The following is a 21090-nucleotide window of genomic DNA, read 5'->3' on the forward strand; positions in this document are numbered from 1 at the left end:
TGTTAAAGATATTAGTTATTGTATATATATTAGTGTTCACACAACTGAAACATATCACCTTTAATGTATCTTATCAAATCTATGAACACATATACAGAATACAGTAGGATCATAATATTATAAATATAAAATAAAATACATTAAAGGTGATATGTGTCAGTTGTATGAACACTACAGACTGCACTGCTACAAGAACCACTGACAGAACCTAACTCGTGCAGGGTAATCTGCTGGTGACAGGGCCTGTACACGTTGCAAATGATAAGGATACAATTGATACTCTTTCAACAGTCTCCAGACAGTCGTATGAGGAACATTGACTTGCAACGCTACCCTTCGTGTGCTGATAGGAGTCATGTTCACAGCTTCCAGAATCTCCTCCTGTACTTCTGGAGTTGTAGATCTTGGTCGTCCCCTTCCCAAACCAGGAGAGTTAAATTTTCCATACTCGCACAGACGGTAATGGAGAAGTACAAATGTCTTCCGATCTGGACATTGTCGCTGTGGGTACCTCTCCTGGTACAAACGACGAGCCAGCGCAGCATTGCCGTCCGCCTTACCGTACATGAAGTGTATCTCTGCCAGCTCTTGATTTGAATACATGTCGCACAGTCTAACGCCTACACAATACTGAATGTAACCTTCGCCTCGGAATGAACTGTCAGAGTGCCCTCTTAATGTCTCCTTTGACGGCAACGACCTGCGGAAAGAAAAACGTTCCGGTGAATTTCAATGTTGTGAAGGCCATAACTCGGAAATGAAGCATTTCCGGACACATGTTGTAATGAACTATTTTGATTGTCTACATGTGGGAAATACATACCTGAAATTATTCCCCGTATTTTTGAAACACTCTGTATAATTCATTAAGATCATTTGTAAAGCATATTATTTGAATATCATTGCTAACTTAATAAAGAACTGAATTGCTTAGAAGTATGTTTATTGAGAAAGCATGTGTGATATTCAAGACTCCAATTTTTTTGTAGTAAAGTGTTGACTGAATCTCATGGTTCAAAGGTAAAAACACTTAAATTTGATATTTTTGTTGTGTCTGTAAAATATAATAGTAATATTGAAAGTGTAGTAGTAATAATTCTTACAATTACAGGCCTAACAAGGCCTACATCAACACAGCAATTCCATAATAGCAGTCTGTGCATGTGCGCAGCAGCGTGCTTCAGTTTTGAACGTCTCTCCTCGGAATTGTGTGTGACGCAGTCCTAATTCTCTCCATATTTTATTTAGTTGAAGGAAGAGACAAAGAGCTCATTGGACCATATCAAATGACTAGAAATCCGCCGCTCTGAGACAGAAGACGTTGCTTTGTGCTCCTCAAGGGGTGAAATCTGAGAACACACCTCATACAAGACTGCACACAATTAACACGTCGGTTTGCACGTTCAGCGAGTCTTGTTTTATCATTCGGAAGACGTTTGCCATTACTGCAAATTTGTCTGAAAACACTGCGTGTTGCAGATAGCATCTACCTCCGTAATCATGTGGAGAGGACGAGAACTAAGCATTAGTGAATCAGATTTCTTCACTTAACGACCCTTTGAACTGCAAAGGCTAATGAGAAATTTCGAGACAATGATCCGACGGTAATGGAGCAATAGTAGAATGAGAGTACCGGAAGCCCGAGAAAATCTCCCCATAGTCGCGTCGTGCACCGTAAATCTTGCAATATTCAAATAGGCTCAAACTTCAGTTCCTCTGTAGGGAATGTAAGTAACAGATTGTGCTTTTTTAGATCACTACTCATTTGTCTAATGCCAAATCATTGTTTCCACTTTAATACAAATTAAGCTACTAGAGACCTTCTTTATTAAAATGAAAGAGAGAAATATATACTTAAATATATAGTCAAACTTAGCAAAATATGTAAATAAATTCGTAATAAATTAAAAAGATATAACTTAAAAACCTAAGCTTTATTAAACGGATTTATTTTACACTGATTCTGATGCAAGAAAATAGAGCAGACGTAGATGGGAGGATAATATAAAAATGGATTTGAGAGAGGTGGGATATGATGGTAGAGACTGGATTAATTTTGCTCAGGATAGGGACCGATATTAGGCTTATGTGAGGGCGGCAATGAACATTTGGGTTCCTTAAAAGCCATTTTTGTAAGTAAGTGATAACTTGTAGATATTTATATGTGTGATTCTCTTCAGTATTGTCTGGAGGAAGTGCAAATATTATAATGCCTAAGGAAAGATCAAAAGGTATTACTTACTAATAAAGTAAAATGCCTACAAAATGTTATAGTGTCCCGATCACTTTAGCAAAATCTCTTAGCAGATAAAATGATTCTACCCTCTACATTTCAAGGTAGTTCACGAAACATGCAGCAGCTATACCAAGACGCTATGTCTATTGTTGGGAAGCATGGCAAACCTGATATTTTCTTAACTCTCACCTACAACACGCTATGACCTGAAATAGCTACTGCTTCATGCCACGTACAAAACCGATTGATCGTCCTGGCATTGTTACTTGCGTTTTTGCATTGAAACTCAAGAACTGAAGATATGTAGGTTCAATAAAAAGTATTTAGCATAAAGAAAACCATTCAGAAGGGTGTGTTTCATTATTATGGAAGCAAATAACTTCCAAAATGTCTGGTATTCTTCATCTATACTAATAATAAATCTGTAGCCGAAATTTTTCTGGTAATTTTCGATTTTCCAAAAATAATTGGTCCTAACATATATAATTAACCACCCTGAAACCGAAAATCGCATTTTTTAAATTTTTGTTTGTATGTCTGTCTGTATGTTTGTTACCTTTTCACGCGATAATGGCTGAACCGATTTATATGAAAATTGGAATATAAATTAAGTTCGTTGTAACTTAGATTTTAGGCTATATGGCATTCAAAATACTTTATTTAAAAGAGGTGTTATAAGGGGGCCTGAATTAAATAAATCGAAATATCTCGCTTATTATTGATTTTTGTGAAAAATGTTACATAACAAAATTTTCTTTAAAAATTATTTCCGATAGTTTTATTCTTTACAAAATTTTGATAGGACTGATATTTAATGAGATAAATGAGTTTTAAAATTAAAATAACGCCATCTAAGACTGTGCAATGAATTAAGAACAAATAACTTCGTCTATAAGGGGCCTTGGACAACAACAATCGAAACAGGGGCCTTAGACATCAACAATCGAAAGCTATTAAACATAGCCTACAGAGAATGTTTCTGTGTTTGTATGAAGTAATATCAGAAGCTAAATTAACCGATTTGTATAATTAATTAGGAAAGTGCCGTTTCTCTAGATGGACATAATGATATAATGTTATTACAGTAACGTCTGAGTAAATCGAGGACAGGTAAGATTAAAATAGCTTCTTATGCACAGAAAATGTGATAGGCTATTTTGTACATTCGTTTTCTGTATTTCTTAAAATAATATTTATGTACACTCATTTTAATCTCAGAGAATTAACGAACAAGGAGAGAGTATTGATTTAGTATGCAGTAATAGTACGTTAGCTTAGCAATCCATTATTTTATAATTCAAATTTTAACTAAGCTTAATTGAATCGTGTTAAAATACATAAAATATATATGCAATAAATGCAATGCAAAAAAATTGGGTAATGAGCGAAGCAGATTATCTTGCGCTGTTGTAAAAGTTGTTCCCTGGATCAAACGTCCTATTTTAATTATGTAATTACTTTATATTTATTTCTAACAGGTGCAGCGGAGCGCACGGGTACGGCTAGTTGGAAATAAATTTGAAAAATTTTAATTTGAACTTTTAATGAACTTAGTTTGCAGCATTTGCTGTGCAAGCCACTAGTAATTCTTTATACATCCGTTGATTGAGGAATGCACACTGTTCAAGACTGTTTAAAATCATTGTATGTAGTGTTTTCTTGACAGTCCGGGACAAGTACTTAAATACCAGATAGTGATAATGAACGACCGGTACCAACTCCTAGAGGATCTATCTTAGGATAGATACTGGAGGAGCTGGTACCAGCGGCCGTTCATAATTCTCAGTATACCTACATGACGGGTGGTTTCATGTTGTCACTAACTGCCGCATCAGCGTGCTCCCAACTGTAAGGAAGCATGCCGAGATGTAGGGCCTACTCTGCTATTTTGCGAAGGGTAGAACCGCCGGACTGCTGTAGGTTCTTTACTGCAGCTATCACGATTTGGGCGAACTTCCTTGCCTTCATCTCCGTTGATTGTTGAGTTTTTTTTTTTTTTTTTTTTTTTTTTTTTTTTTTTTTTTTTTTTTTTTTTAAAGCAAAGATTTGTTCTGGAACGAAGCTAGATAGGACCTTAAATATGCATAGTTAACTGACGAAAAAAAGAATTCATCTAATAGGGTTCAAAAGTATGAAGAAAATGTATCAGACATTTTAAGTACTTGTCCCAGGCTGTCAAGGAAACACTACATACAATGATTTTACATACGTATTTCGTACCGAGGACGATAGAGGGGTCGACCTGGTTGGCGAGTTGGTATAGCCCTAGTGCTGGCCTTCTATGCACAAGGTTGCGGGTTCGATCCCGGGCCAGGTCGGTGGCATTTAAGTGTGCTTAAATGAGATAGGCTCATATCAGTAGATTTACTGGCATGTAAAAGAACTCCTGCGGGACAAAATTCCGGCACATCCGCCGACGCTGATATAATCTCTGCAGTTGTGAGCGTCGTTAAATAAAACATAACATTAACGATGGAGGGATGAGTGTGCTGAGCTAGGATTGAAAAATTGTGGCGGTGGGTCATACGTGACAGGGCTCAGGAATAATTGCATTATTTAAAGAATCTCAATTGTGTCCCATCTGATTTATTTACAGCACCATAGTAGTAGAAATAAACCTGTCTGTACGTGTACAAAACATTTATTCGTAGGAATTTATATTTTATTTCGAAAAATATAGAGTACCTATTACTTAAGGAAAATTAATTGAATCTTTCTGGCAAACGAAATTAAGAAAGTACAAGAACTTACAGTTTTTTACCAATAGAATATAACAAGATCAGTAATTCTTATTCAATCACAGTAAATAGATATTTAATATGGTTTACACACTGTTTAAGTCGAAATATACTAAAAAATAGGATTAAAAATAACACATTTGTTTAATAAAACCAATTCGCGAAAATTTTTTCTATTAGTTTGATTTTGACGGGTGTCATACTGACTTCTAATTTCGTGAACACTTCAAACTTAAGTACTCTATTACAAAACTTTTTTGTCTCTTCGAACAGTATAACAAAAAATGTACATAACTATATATATAATTTGAACTGATAATGGAAATTACGGGAAAACGGTTGAACGGATTTTAATGAATGACCCGTCACTTTGAAGCTTGGCATCCAATAATTTTCAGAAAAATAATAACTTTCAGTGAAGCGTTAATTTTTCCTACATAATTTTCCTATTTTCCAAAATCCATCTTTCGTCAGTTTTGAGAACTAATTGCATTTACGAATAAAACAAAACACACACTGCAATAAACAAGAGGCTATTACACGAAGGTCATGACCTGCAGGATTGTTGACATATTTAAAGTTCAAATTCAGTTGGTTATTAAAAACTTCAAGACTTACTGAAAATAATTTACAGGTCTGATTTTGCGATGTGTAATTTTCTGAGTACAGCTTTGTATTGGATATTAAAATCTACAAAACTTGAGGTGCTTTGATGACATTATTACCATTAGAAATGAAATATTATTATAGTTAATGCCATAATGTGACTTTTTCATTAATTATACATATTAATGCTATATGAAACTTTATGAAGTTATATAAGTAGATATAGAGAATGTCTTAATTAGATATTCATTTCTATAATATATATATATATATATATGTATATATATATAAAACTACAAAACTTACGTAAGATAATATTGTTATTAAAAATAAAATATTTTTATAGATATTAATCAAGTGGGGTTGGGTCTTTTTTGTGGTGTAGATATTTATATGTGTCATTCTCTTCAGTATTGCCTCGAGAGAGCGCAAAAATTACAGTTCCTAAGGAAAGACCAAAAGGTATTACTCACTGATAAAATAAGAGGCCTAAAAATTTTGTAGACTCCCGATCATTTCAGCAAGATCTCTTAGCAGGATAAAATGATTTCACTCTGTACATTTCAAGCTCGCCATGCAGCAGCTACACCAAGATGTTATGTCTATTGTTCGAAAGCATAGCAAACCTGATATTTTTTAACTTTCCCCTACAATCCACAATGACCTGAAATAGCTATTGCTTTACTCCCACATGAAAAACCACTGATCGTCCTGTTACTTGCGTTTTCGCGTTGGAACTCAAAACTTGAAGGTGGTTAGGTTCAAGAAAAAGTTTTTGGCATAAAAAAACCATTCAGAGAGAGTGTCTTTTATTATTATGGAAGCAAATAACTTTCAAAGTGTCTGGTATTCTTCATTGAAAATAAATCTGAAAAAAATTTATTTGAACGTCTAATGGACTTAGTTTGCAGCATTTACTGCTCAAGCCACTAGTCAGTACTAATGTTCTCTTTATCTTCCAAATTAAACACTTTACGCTTCGACATCCTGATATTCACAGTTCGAAACTTGAATCTAATCTGGCCATATAGGTAGTAGGCACTGATCGATTTCGCACCTCTTCCCACTAGAGGTATGCTACTGTGTACTCGGCCTTGGAATTTCCCAGCGTTCACTTTTACAAGGATGCGGGAGGAAGGGTTGTGGACCATTATACTATAATTCTTCTTGTATTTACCCTTTGGTCATCATGTATTCCCTTTTACAAAAGAAAACACTTTATCTTCCTACTCTTCTAATAACCTCTTTTAAAGGAATGAGAACTAATCCTTCGTTTATCCCTCACTGCGCACACTATTCTCTTTAACATGTTTCAAACTGTCTAGGAAGCTGAATGAATCCTTTATCTTTTAATGCAGTTAAGGAGTAAAAGGTTTGAGATTTTGTTCTCAACATATTCTTGAAAGTTTATAGGAGAAAGAGTTTCCTAAATTACCATTTTGGCCATTTAAAATTACATTTTCTTGGGAAAGTTCTAGTTTTAGGTTCACTATAACCGAAGCGAGGGTTCACTATAAACGGAAATATTAATGCACTTTTAATGTATGCGGGTCGGGATCAACGATTTAGGTTCACTATAGTCGAATGTTCACTATATCCGAGTTCACTATATCCGAGTTCACTATATCCAGAGTTGACTGTAATTATTTTTTATTTTATAACTGATAGAAGATTTTTTTTATTTTTATGTTCAACGTAGTTTATATTTATAAATATGGGTTCGCCACCCTCACTTTGGGAACTTCCGATCTATATAATCGGATTGTAGACCTACAGCAAGCTATGTATTTCCGTGCCTATCTTCCAAAATCTTCTGTTTTGTGCACCTTGGATTTTCAGATTTTTATTTTCAATATTCTTTAGTACGCCTTCCCTCTTTTTTTATGTTTCTTTTCTTCTTTTCCGTGGTGGTTTCTATTAATATAACCTTTCTGGGCATCTTTGCTCCGGAATTTTAAAAAAAGGTATCCAAACCAATTTAAATGTTTTCTTTCAATTCTTGTCATTCAATTTTCCCTAATATCTTCGTTTCTAACATGTTCCAATCTATAAATTCTTGAACTTCTTCGAAAGTAATCTATTTCTGCTATCATTACTTTTCTTTTTAAATCTGCATTTAATACCCAGATTTCACTTTCATGTACCAAAACATATCCCATCAGTACATTTCGAATCTATTTTTCCTCACCAAATTGAATTTAAACAAGGCTCTTTATTTCGTTTCACTCCATGCTTTAATTTTTGTTTTCCCAGATATTTAGTTTTAATTATCATTGTTTCTAATTATTATAATGTACTTACATATATTTTATGTTAAATTGTACAAAATTAAATACATGTAACTATTTAAACCCCACAATGTAAAATTACAATGACATTTTTACATGCAATTTACAAAACGTCATCTTATTTTGATTAACTTCATGCATGTCTTTTGGAAAATAATTCAAGAAGAAGAAGAAGATTTGTAATAATATAATCGCAACATGTTATAAAACAGTAAAACATATAGTGAGAAAGTATGTGTCAATTTCGTAGCACTATTTTATAATTGGATATTTTTACACTAAAAGTAATTTTATTGGATGTGTTTAATTTAGTTATTCTTTTCGTGCAATGCATAAAAATGTTCATAGAAGAATATAATGTATAGACCATCAGCGTAAAATGTCGTAGTGATAGATACATCCACGTCGTCAGCTAAACTGCTCAGCTGTTCTTGAGTGGCTTCGTCGATACATAAATTAAACAGAATTGGTGACATGTGACAGCTTTGTCATCCTTATTGATCGGCTAGTATCGTTTTTATGTTCTTCTTATCGCCCAGTTACATTAAAGTTGAAGTGTTTCTCTAGAGACCTTTCATAGCTCTTAATAAGTGTAAAGGAAATCCATTCTGCTGTTGAATAAAACCTACGTAATAGAAGTACAGCTCCCATTGGTAATATATAAACAAGATAATTTATTCTATCACATGAATTCTGCTTTGTGTAATAGCAATTAAATGCTGAACCGTCTGTAGTAAAGTGGAGTACAAATTCCATTGATTATGAAGATGAAGTTGTGATAGCTGTGATTCTTAGACTAAACCAACTGAAAAATTATATTCCTCTGTGACTACAATAATTAATCAAAAATAAATATAGTAATCCTCCCGTTTCCGCGGGGGAAACGTTCAGAAATCTACCGCGGATGCTCGATACCGTGGACAATATCGAGTCCTATAAATAACTCTTTATTTCGGTAACACTTACTTACTATGCCTATGATATAGTTTAATTTACAATTTAAAAAGAGTACGATATTCTAGAAACAAATAATAATAATAATAATAATAATAATAATAATAATAATAATAAAAATAAAATCTCTGGCTGAAGAAAGGCAACATATTTCGAGAAACTGTAGGGTTCATGCTAGCTATTAAAGACAAAGTTTTTCCTACAAAATGCTACTACAAAAAAAAAACATAAAAAATACTAAATGCCGACGCTGTAGCAAACACACAGAATCCACAGAACATTTATAAGTGCATGCACTACGCTAGCTAATGTCGATTATCTTCAAAGGCACAATAATGTAGCCAAAATGTGTGTGTGTGTGTGTGTGTCTCTAATGCCTATCCACTTCACTTTGCTGATTCGGCTTCCGCATACTGCTGATAGATGGCAGGACTGTGACTCATCCACAAAGAGATATTTACTTACTTACAAATGGCTTTTAAGGAACCCGGAGGTTCATTGCCGTCCTCACATAAGCCCGCCATCATCGGTCCCTATCCTGAGCAAGAGTAATCCACTCTCTATCATCATATCCCACCTCCCTCAAATCCATTTTAATATTATCCTTCCATCTACGTCTCGGCCTTCCCAAAGGTCTTTTTCCCTCCGGTCTTCCAACTAACATTCTATATGCATTTCTGGATTCGCCCATAAGTGCTACGTGCCCTGCCCACCTCAAACGTCTGGATTTAATGCTCCTAATTATGTCAGGTGAAGAATGCAATGCGTGCAGTTCTGCGTTGTGTAACTTTCTCCATTCTTTTGTAACTTCATCCCTCTCAGCGCCAAATATTTGCCTAAGAACCTTATTCTCAAAGACACTTAATCTCTCTTCCTCTCTCAAAGTGAGAGTCCAAGTTTCACAACTGTAGGAGCTGCCATAGCAACAGGAAATCAAGAAGATAATGGAATTTGAACTTAATCTATTTTCACGATCATGCCCTAATAATAATAATAATAATAATAATAATTATTATTATTATTATTATTATTATTATTATTATTATTATTATTATTATTATTTTAATAGTTGTATCATACATAATATTAGCAATAATTTTTAATAAATATATTAATCGATTACAGAACAACCGGTAATATAGGCTAACTGTTTTATAAATTCTAACTTTCAAATTTTTTTATAGCAGACTAGATGACAAAAGCTTCTCAACCGAATAATAACAGGCATTTATCCACAAAGAGATAGCAAGGAAAACTAAGCTTAGCAACGAATTAGCTCCTTACTACAAATATGAACCACAAGATGTACTAGAAAATGAAAACTTCAAAATATACTGGAATAGAGAAATACGGACCGACAGAAAGATTCAAGCCAACAGACCAGACATAGGCCTACTCCTTTTCAACAAGAACAAACAAAACAAACAAGAAGTGTCAGTAATAGACATAGGAGTACCCCTACATCACAACCAAGAACATACATACTCACAAAAATTCAGTAAGTACATGGAATTAATCATAGAAATCAAGATGTGGAAGGTCACCCGAGTCACAGTACATTCAATAATATTCTCAACCAATGGCGTCATATCGAAGACATTAGTCCAGCAGCTACACTCTCTACATCTGCAACATATTTTACTACTGTTTCAAAAATCAGTAATTTTAGGTACATGTCATATTGTCCGATGTTTCCCAAATGCTGAATAATTTGTGATACTTCATGTAAATCCGTATCATTAAGTCTTGTGCCATTTTTTTTCCTTGTAGAAAAATGAGAAAATCAACTCATATAATAATAATAATAATAATAATAATAATAATAATAATAATAATAATAATACTAATACTAATACTAATACTAATATTAATAATCAGTATATCGATACACTTGTCAACACGCGCGCTTGCCGTTTGATTTTGTATAAAACTCTTCAGATTAAGAAGCTAGGCGCTAAATTACGTAGACAAATGTCGCTGAGGTTAACCGCGGACACAGATTCCGCGAATAAGGGGAAATTACTGTAGAGGAGAGTTTAGTAGGAGGAAAATTTAAAGGACATACCTCTGGAGTCCAGATGTTTAAGTACAAACAGTCCTCTTCCTGGCGAACTTGTGCCATGCTGGAGGACTCCTGCAGTTGTGGACAAGCTGGTGCAAAGCGTCCAGCGGAGAACATGGTGCGGTTCCAGCCGGGATGTCGTTCCGGTGGCTGCAATGATAATAATCACTTACGATCAGCGTCAATCACTTCGTGTGAGTATTTAAATTCAATTGGCTTCAGAGGAACTTCTTAAAGGAAGCTCGTTTTATGGCAGTACTCTCTGCTGTCTAGTTATTTCGTGTTCATTAGAAACTCAGTGAGATTATAGCAATTATCTTAATGGTCTTATTGCTATATATATATAAACTATTTAGAGCTTATTACTGTAGATTGCTTTGTACGCGATACATATGGTGCCGCTACAATCATGACATGGATGTAAATTCGGTATAGATCCGGGACTTTTTTTCGCTTCCAAAGAGATTTCTAAAGCCGTCTTGGATGAAGACACGTTGTTATACCGACCCGACAACATGACCCATCGTGTAACTACCTAGTTTCAGGAAGGGCAGATGAAAGGACGGATGGTTATTATTCGATATAATTATATATACAGGGTGTTTACGAGGTGGTGTTACAAACTTTCAGGGATGATGGCGAAGGGCACATGTATCAATTTGAGATAAGGAACCCTGGTCCGGAAATGACTGAGTCGAAAGTTATAAGCAAAAATATTTGTGTGGAAATGGAATTGTAATAATTTGGCACCACATGCCCTTCTTCCCTTAACTTTTGGAACAGTCGTGGAAAGATGGTACGGGTCGGATGTCTCCTACGTGGGTACTTGCGAATACAATCTATGAGCTTGTCTACTGTTCCCATTGGCTCATCCGTACGCTCTCGTGTACTCCTAAATTTCACTAGGACTGACCGACTCGACACTGCAACTTGTACACATACACTGCTGTCTACAGATGTGCATATCAGGACCGACCATGTCCGTTACACATTACGCCATCTGCATTGCTTTAGTGTAGTTTCCTGTCCCCACCCCTCAGACAGCGCACTGAATGGAATACTGTAAGTAGACAACGTAAACAACGTCAGATGAATACAGTATGTGTAAGATGTACAGATAAATACACATAAATAAGGTGTACAGAGGAATAAAATTATTTCATTTCACACAACTATTTTGCTTGTAACTTTCGACTCGGTCATTTCCGGACCAGGGTTCCTTGTCTCAAATTGATACATGTTCCCTTCGCCATCATCCCTGAAAGTTTGTAACACTACCTCGGAAACATCCTGTATATATATATTGCAAGGGGTATTAATAAATAGTAAAATAGCCTTGGACCTTCGCTATAAACAAGAAAGCGAAAGTCGTTGCAGTGGAAAAGATTATGTTATTTGATAAATATTAATTTTATGTTTGATGATAAAAGATGAACCGATTCTATATTATAATTTTTTAAAGAAATCATCAGATAAAAAATTAAATTTTTATAGAACTGAATATCGGTCGATGAAGAGATGACTGTCCTTCGTTCGCCACCATGCAAAATTGGGTTGAGGAAATGAAGAGAGGTAGGACAAAAATGAAAGATGACCTTCGTGTTTGAAGACCTGTTTTTGTGAGTATTCCAGGAAATATGACATGATTTTGGAGAATCGATGGGTTGGGTTTAAACGTATAACAGAACACTGAAAGATTTCTTAACGTATTTTAAACTTCGTGCATCGTGATTTGAATTCGAGAAAACAAAATACAGAACAATAATGACTATAAATGTGATGAAGATAAATTCAAACGAGAGGAAAACCATGATTATCGGAAGAAAAATAAAGAAGGTAAACGTGCGAATTCGAAATCAGGTAGTGGAACAAGTGGACAACTTCAAGTAATTGGGATGTGCTTAAGTAGTGACATAAGCTGCTCTCAGAAAGTCAAAAGAAAGATAGCAATAGCAAAGAAAGCTTTTAATAGAAAAAGGAGCATCTTCTGCGAACCTCTGAGAGAAGAACTAAGGAGGAGACTAGAGAAATGCTTCATGTGGAGTGTGGTGTTGTACGGGACAGAAACTGGATATAGATGAAGTAAGAAAAACGACTAGAAGCACTTGAAATGTGGATATGGAGAAGAATGGAGCGTGTGAAATGAGGAGAGAGAACAAGAAATGAAGCTGTGTTGGAAAGACTTGGGTGAAGAAAGAATGATGCTGAAAATGATCAGGAGGAGGAAAAGGAATTGGCTGGGTCACGGGCTGAAAAGAATCTGCCTACTGAAGAATGCTGTGGAAGGAATGTGAACGGGAGAAAAGTTCGCGGCAGAAGAAATCAGATGATAGTCATTAAGATATATGGAATATATACGGAGACTAACAGGAAGACTGAAATTAGGGAGGACTGGAGAATGCTGGGCGTACATTGAAAGACGTACCCTTGGGCAGAAAACTGTGAACTATATTTTTAGTCTTTTTCATAGTATTGTTTTGCTTAAAAATGTAGGCCTATGATTGCACCAATATTTCTACCAAATAAATAAGTAATATGAACTTATTATGAAACAGCCTTATAATTTGAAACTCCATGTGTAAAGAACTCTCAAACTATGTAACTTTGCATATGTCGGATGTGTACAGACATGGAGTTAAAATTTGGAGCGAGTCTTGATGGGAGTCCACCTGTATGTAGGCAATAATTTCGTACTATTGTCCACAAGTAGCATATATACAGGAGCTCTTATTTACTACACATGCGCAATGTGTTGTAAGCGAAATTTATACAGTAAGGGAGTTCCAAATTTTATTTTCGTAGCTGTACAAAGTTACACCCGATTTTTATTCATGAAAGCACGACCCGTGTACAAGAATAAGTAGGCCTATTGTCAATATTATCGTTATTATTTTGTGAAGCTGTTGTTGTGAGTAGAATTACATAGTCATAGTCATGGTTATGTGTCATTTCAGGTAACCATGGTGGTGTTAACAGTCGGTGCCTGATACCCCACGTCTTTGGATATAACAGTTCTCCGCGTCTGCTCTGTAAGTATGATATTTCACTTTCACTGTTGTCTCAACATTTTTGTAATTCGCATTATTTTCATTTTAAATTTAATATAACTTTTAATATTTCCCCCAAACAATACCTTACGTAGGCCTATTTACTTTCAGATTTTTCAAGGCACAATCTGTTGTCTGTTGTCCCACCTTTGAAGCACGAAGACTTGTAATATAACAATTAACTCCACTTATATTTTCCTTGTAATAACATACAGGAACTAATTCTCTTTTGTATCTGCTGTTACTATCTTACAATTCTGATTTACCCTAAAACAATTTTAACTGCTATTTCTAATTTTACGAATTTATGTTTCGTATTATCGCCAAATGTAGTTCATGCACAGCTCACAGTTCCTTCCTCACATGCAAGTAATTAATTTATTAATTATATCCTGCCAACAGATAGATTATATAATACAACATACATGTTGTTATTTTATTGTTATAATTAGAACTCGGAAGTTTAGGCATTTATAATAGTTAAAATAGGCAGGCAAAAAAAGGCAATGAAAACGTAAAAAAAAGGGCACAATAAATTTTGAAAAAGCATTATAAATTTTAAAAAGGCGTAATATATTTTAGCAATAAGTTTAAATTATATCAACATAACTCATTTTTTTACTTCGTAGTTGACACAATATGTTGACTTACAAAATACTTTTTTTTTTTTTTTTTGTAATTAACTGTCTTTCCACAAAACTTACATAAGAGAACTGTTCCATCGGTTGAAAACAAATGGGCATGAAATTCACTAACGTAAGCATGAAGTTTACTTTTCAATGGTTTACTGAATTTAGGCATTCTAGCTAACCGATCTTATACCTTTTGACACCCGACAACAACTGACTGTTCCTCACTCAAATTTCTTTCTCCTACAATAATAAACACGTGTAGCATAAAATTGTAACAGTAAGATTTGAAAATATGAAAGCAAAAAATTGAAAATGAAAATGAAAATTGAATCACAACTTCCATGAGAACGGGCTTAATATTTAATTGGTATTGTGAAGACATGACAGTGTATTAATTTGTAACTGGATTGGCAATCATTATTCATATTACACCAATAGTATTAAAGCACGATTACTAGCAGATTAAGCACTGAAATCAATTACTTTTATTTACTATTGTTAGTAAAGTTAATCATTGTTTCATATATATTTAGTCCACACCTGTGGAGTAACGGTTAGCGTGTCTGGCCGCGAAACCAGGTGGCCCGGGTTCGATTCCCGATCGGGACAAGTTACCTGGTTGAGGTTCTTCCGGGGTTTTCCCTCAACCCAATACGAGCAAATGCCGGGTAACTTTCGGTGCTGGACTCCGAACTCATTTCACCGGCATTATGACCATCTCATTCAGACGCTAAATATCCTAAGATGTTGATAAAGAGTCGTAAAATAATCTACTGAAATAAAATAAACCATATATTTAAATTTCATACACATTACATTACAATTAATTAGAAAATTGCAAGTCGCTTTAAAATGACAAAAAACTTTTATTATTGAATTAGTAAGAAACATCTTAAAAGGCGAAATACGCAAAATAATAATTGACCCTATCACTTTGATTTACCCCAAATCACATTTATACAGTATATACGAGAATAATGATTTACTTCCACCCAGTAAAAAAGGCATTTTGCCAAACATCCAGCTCTAGTTATAATTGTTATCGTTTCATGTTTTTAATCTATTTTAACTATTGACATACATATACACTACAGCCACATATTATGTACATCCCACATGTAACGTTAGCTATTTCATTGTTTGTTTAATTTTATGTAATATATTCCCTAGGTTTACCTTATTTCATTTGAAGATGATTCCTTCGAGCCGAAAACGTTTATCTCTTAATATGTGCAAATAACATTTGAAGGAATAATTTCAAGGGAAAAATTGTTCCTGGGCCGGGTATCGATCCCGGGACCTCTGGTTGAATGTACCAGCGCTCTGCCAACTGAGCTACCCGGGAACTCCACCCGACACCGTCTCAACTTTTCCCTTTTATATCCACACAACTCGCATGGGCTGACGAAACGCCAGAGACCCACATCGAGTGCACACAAACTCTGTGTGACTTGGAATTGTGGTTTTCTGTTAACGTACACAGTGACGTATATATTATGCAAATCTAGTCTTTCAGGTAAAGCTTCCTGTAAAGCAGATTTGAATAATTTCAAGGGAAAAATTGTTCCGGGGCCGGGTATCGATCCCTTGAAATTATTCAAATCTGCTTTACAGGAAACTTTACCTGAAAGACTAGATTTGCAACATTTGAAGGGTTCAGAGCCATAGTGGGCCAAGCGCCATTTATTAAAAACTGAGAAAGCAAGGGTTAAAGTTAAGTGAATACCATAGTTTAATGAAGATTGATATATCATTTAGTTTTAATGTGTATATTTTATATTACTTGCTATATGTTTCCATTGAATTATGGTGATAACTTCATTTTAACTCTTGTTTTGTACGGTTTTAGTAAATGGCGCTTGGTCCCTATGGTTCTGAACCCTTCAATTATGTATTTAACCACAATTCTATTGATAAGTTTTGACGGCACTAAAAGTAAAATTTGTATATTCAAATAAATAATACTTCTTGCATTCAAAATCGAGCGTAACCTTTACACTCTCGGTAGATATTTTGGGTAAAATTATTGTAGAATAAAGGAAGGAGTACTCCTTCAGTTCTTAAGCATTAAATCCTGCATTCAAGATAAAAATTAACATTTGCAGAAAGCTGATTAAAATTACATTACTCCTGCAAAACACAAGTCAACTTGCGTTTAAAAATCACCGCTTGTCTTACAAGCAAACATTCTCATGGGGGCAGATAAAAAAGTTAAATTTTTTTTCATCCTGTTAATAACGTCAAAACAAGTGTTTATACAAATTTTGGCCAGTCGACCGCAATTACGAGCACGTCTATAAAGTAATTTTCCCTGGTGCCATTTAGAGAAGGGAAACTAAATTTCATGGAAAGATGTATTGGAACAGATACAGCAATTGTTGCGCTATCTTTCAATATATTCCCCACTAGAATTGAGACATTTGTGGTATCTACAGATAGGTGCAGACGGCTGTCACACGTTGGTTCGAATCCCAAGCGGCAGACTCCTACGACACAGGGATACAAAAATTGATTCCATAGTATGACAAATGTCTCAATTCCGGTGGGGAACATGTTGAAAAATAGCGCAATAATTGCTGTATCTGTTTCAATAAATCTTTCCACGAAATTGTGCTTTCTTTCTGTAAACGGCCACAGGGAAAGTCACTTTCTGGACGGCCTCGTAAGTGCGTTCGAGTGGCCAAAATTTGTATAAGGACTGGTTTTAATATCATTAACATGGTGGAAGAAAAATATTTAACTTTTTTATCTGCTCCCATGGGAATGTTTGCTTGTTAGCTGCAAGATTGATAGCGTTCATTTTTTTCCTCAGGGATCAACTGTGACTCGCCCAATTATAGTCAGGCTTAGACACGCATAGGCCTAATGATTATATCATGAAGGTCATTTCCTTTGCCGAAAACCAGTCTAATTAGGATATCTGATTATGGCTTAGTATTTCAATATTAATCGTTTCTCTATAGCCGCTTGATCTGGAATATTAGGTTTTCGTGTTAGTGACGCACAGTACGGAGCAGGCTGCAAGGCGGGAAGCTCTGTAATGGAGCGTGGATCCCAACAGGGTTTTATGGCTGCTCCTAGGTGGCACGTTGGCTATCAACAGATCTCTCACATAATTCTCTACACCCTGCTACTAAAGGCTTCCCACTATTTCTTCCACTTTGTCCCATCTCATGTCTAACTTCTCATACTTTACGTCCCTGAAGGAGAACCATCTCTCTTGCTTCTCATTAATTATTCAATAACTGAGTGTTATTTAGCGAGTCTCGTGCTGTGCAGGTTGCTTCTCGTAAGTAGAGGCAAGGCAATAGGAAGCTGTGGAAGGGGCTGTGGAAGTTTTGATGATAGGCCTCGCTTAAATTACTCCCGCAGCCAAGAACACTTGAAGACTGAGATGCGAAACTGAACGACTTCAAAATTGAGTGTGGGTCGATCTATGTGAGAGGTCAAGTCTGTAATGGAGTACAAAATCCCGCAAGCTTCAAATTCTTGTCGTTCTTTAGCTGACTTGAGAAGGAGGAGCAGTCTGTTGGGGCGGTCTGAGTGTGCGGGAGAAAAGCGCTTCTTCGATACAAAAACCAGGTCTCGAGGATGCACTTCACTTGACAAGCTAAGATAGCCTGCATACATTGCTTTTGCCCTCCACTAGGCCTATATAACAACATATAAATGTTCCTTCTAGCCTCCGATGTGGTTCAAGTGGTCTCAATCCTGCTACAGTTCAGAGCTTTCCAGTTCGATTCCCGGGAAGAGAGTGGACATTTATAGTATTCCAATGGGAATCAAGTGTGAATTACTTTGCCTTCGTTCTGTTTCTCTTAAGTGGTTAGGTACAGCTTACAGCAGTAAAATTTTGGGAATATTCAACATTTTTTTCTCCATTACTGTATCGTGTACAATAATGAAAATTTGTATGTGTAAAACACTGTTCTTCTGCTATTTGAAAATATATATATATATATATATATATATATATATATTTACGATTTAAAGAAAATTATTTATATATTTTTTTCAAAATTCAAAACAGTGACAGTTCACTGTGCAGTGATGAACCATTCCCCTCTTAACTCATAAACTTGTTAACTTTTTCATGTTTTCTCTCTTTTATTTTATTGCTGAAACTCATATTTACAATACCATGCTCTTTCAACTATATTCCTTAATAAATAATATATTTTTTTATTTTGTGTTAGAAGAAAAAACGATTTTATTTTTTCTCAGACAATATATCAAAGGTAGAGGAGTGATCTTGTATCATATTGTAGATATGACATGTATAAATACACACAAAAAAATTCATCACAGAATGTTGGATAGTTTTTGAGTTATGTGGGAAGAGCTTCATTACTGCACAGTGAACTGAATTTTGAAAAAAAAAAAATGTAATTAACTTTTTTTAATTGCAAAAATATATTTTCTCATATAGCAGAAGGGCAATGTTTAAACATACCAATTTTCACTATTGTACAAGATACAGTAATTGAGAAAAACAATTTTGAATATTTCCAAAATGTTACTGCTGTAAGCTGTACCTAACACCTTAAGGGAATCAGGATATTAAAAGCCAATTTTAAACATGTTCTCTATCAAGTGTCGATTCCGAATAAAATTGAATCGGTCATTTTGAAAAGGGGTCATCTCCAATTTAAAAAAAAATACTTTTTCACGGGTTTGCATTCCTAGAGCGTCTATTAATATATATATCATATAAAAACAGTATGTTTTTCATCCGTTAAAGGATTTTAGACAGGGTCACATTCAAGCATTCATTTGGAAAACGGGTCATCTCCTATTGCTATGGGTGTTGCTCAGTAGGCTAAGACGCTTGCCTGCCGATCCGGAGCTGCGCTCGGGCGCGGGTTCGATTCCCGCTTGGGCTGATTACCTGGTTGGGTTTTATCCGAGTGCTGATTACCTGGTTGGGTTTTTCCGAGGTTTTCCCCAACCATAAGGCAAATGTCAGGTAATCTATGGCGAATTCTCGGCCTCATCTCGCCATCACCAATTCCATCGACGCTAATTAACCTCGTAGTTGATACAGCATTGTTAAATAGCCAAGTTGAAAAAAAAACTATTGTTATGTAACTTTAGGCGTTGAACCTCGGACTCATTTCGCCATCATAATTACACTTCCCCTCTTTCATCATCAACTCAGTTTCTTTCCCATATTCCGGACTTGTTCCCATGTTGGCTGCAAGTCATCACCGAACTTAGACGTCGTGGTAAGTGGTCATTAGTTGCTAGTGGTAGTGCAATGTACCGTTGGCACTCCAATGGACTCATGATAGCTCTTGAAACCGGGTTGATGGACCGCAGAAAGGTAAAAAGATTCTACAGGCTGTAGAGGAGTTCGGAGGCGGCCCCAGGGAAATCTGTAGTGCGGAGGGCTTTAGGGTATGCACACCATTCTATTACGGGTACTACTATTAATTGTAATTTTATTGTTCATATTATAGTTGTAATCCCCTGGTAGAGGGGCAGAGAAGGCCTGACGGCCTTATCTCTACCAGGTTAAATAAATAAATACTAAATACAATGGGCCCACCCAAGAGGCCTACGTGCGGTTGCGCTGGGGTTGAGGTTCGGATCCCTTTAGATTGGTTATTTTCGGGTTCTTTCCGAGGTATTCCCTAGCAGTAAGGCGAATATCAGTTAAACCTATGACGAATCCTCAGACTCATCTTGCAAAAATACTCAATTCCATCTAATTTACTTAACAAGTTTAGTTTAATTTATTTTACGGATATTTTCTGAGATAACCTACTGTGCTTATGTCACCACAGAGCACAAATAATTGCATATTTGATTTGTAAAGTACATTCAATAATGAATATGATTTAGATATACAGTTTTTAAATCTGTTCTATAAACACACAATACAATACAATTTTGTAAGTTCCAATCAATTAGTGTCCCACACATTTCAATTTCTTTCTCAATACAGAAATCAGACATATCCATTTTACCAAATATCAGATCATTCCTACTAAAAATACAAGTGCATCCTTTTCTGAAGACATGTCTGCATAAATTAGAGCCTAATATGTATTCCTGTACGGATAGTTGTAGATTAATATTTCCTGTTGTTTCATATGATGTTCAATGTTACATAATATGTGAGGTTTATGAATTTGAAATTATAAAGAAGTGATAAATTCATGATTTTTTTAGATTTGTAATATTTTGATGAAAAGTAGTTACATTACTATGATTAGAATATTCATTGCACTACTCCGCTTTACTAGATAGGTCTCTGTATCATTGTGGTGGAGTCAAAGATTTTGGTGTAGAGGGGCCCGGGTAATGAGTAAATGAATGAATAGATACATACATAAATAGGTAAATAAATAAATAAATAAATAAATAAATAAATAAATAAATAAACGAACCAACGAACGAGCGAGCAAGCAAGAAACAAACGAACAAACAAACAAACCCTTAAACTCTCAAGCAATATCTTTAATACGAGTATTTACGCTGTTTCTTAGGCGTTGAATAATATTTACTTCGTCAAAAATACTGAG

The 21090-nt window shown here is 35.2% G+C and overlaps 1 protein-coding gene and 1 non-coding gene across 2 annotated transcripts in view; both read right to left on the reverse strand.

Annotated features, from left to right (window-relative positions):
* The window catches only part of LOC138703208 (carboxylesterase 5A), a 246886-nt gene that overhangs the window by 73814 nt on the left and 151982 nt on the right, over positions 1 to 21090 (reverse strand). Inside the window, exon 4 of the mRNA XM_069830913.1 lies at positions 10888 to 11034. Coding sequence (XP_069687014.1) covers positions 10888 to 11034 — 147 coding nt within the window. The remainder of the gene's footprint in view (positions 1 to 10887; positions 11035 to 21090) is intronic.
* TRNAN-AUU (transfer RNA asparagine (anticodon AUU)) lies at positions 15836 to 15908 on the reverse strand. The gene has a single exon. It is a non-coding gene; the product is annotated as a tRNA-Asn (tRNA).

Source organism: Periplaneta americana, chromosome 7 (assembly GCF_040183065.1).
Source record: "Periplaneta americana isolate PAMFEO1 chromosome 7, P.americana_PAMFEO1_priV1, whole genome shotgun sequence".
Classification (NCBI taxonomy): Eukaryota; Metazoa; Arthropoda; class Insecta; order Blattodea; family Blattidae; genus Periplaneta; species Periplaneta americana.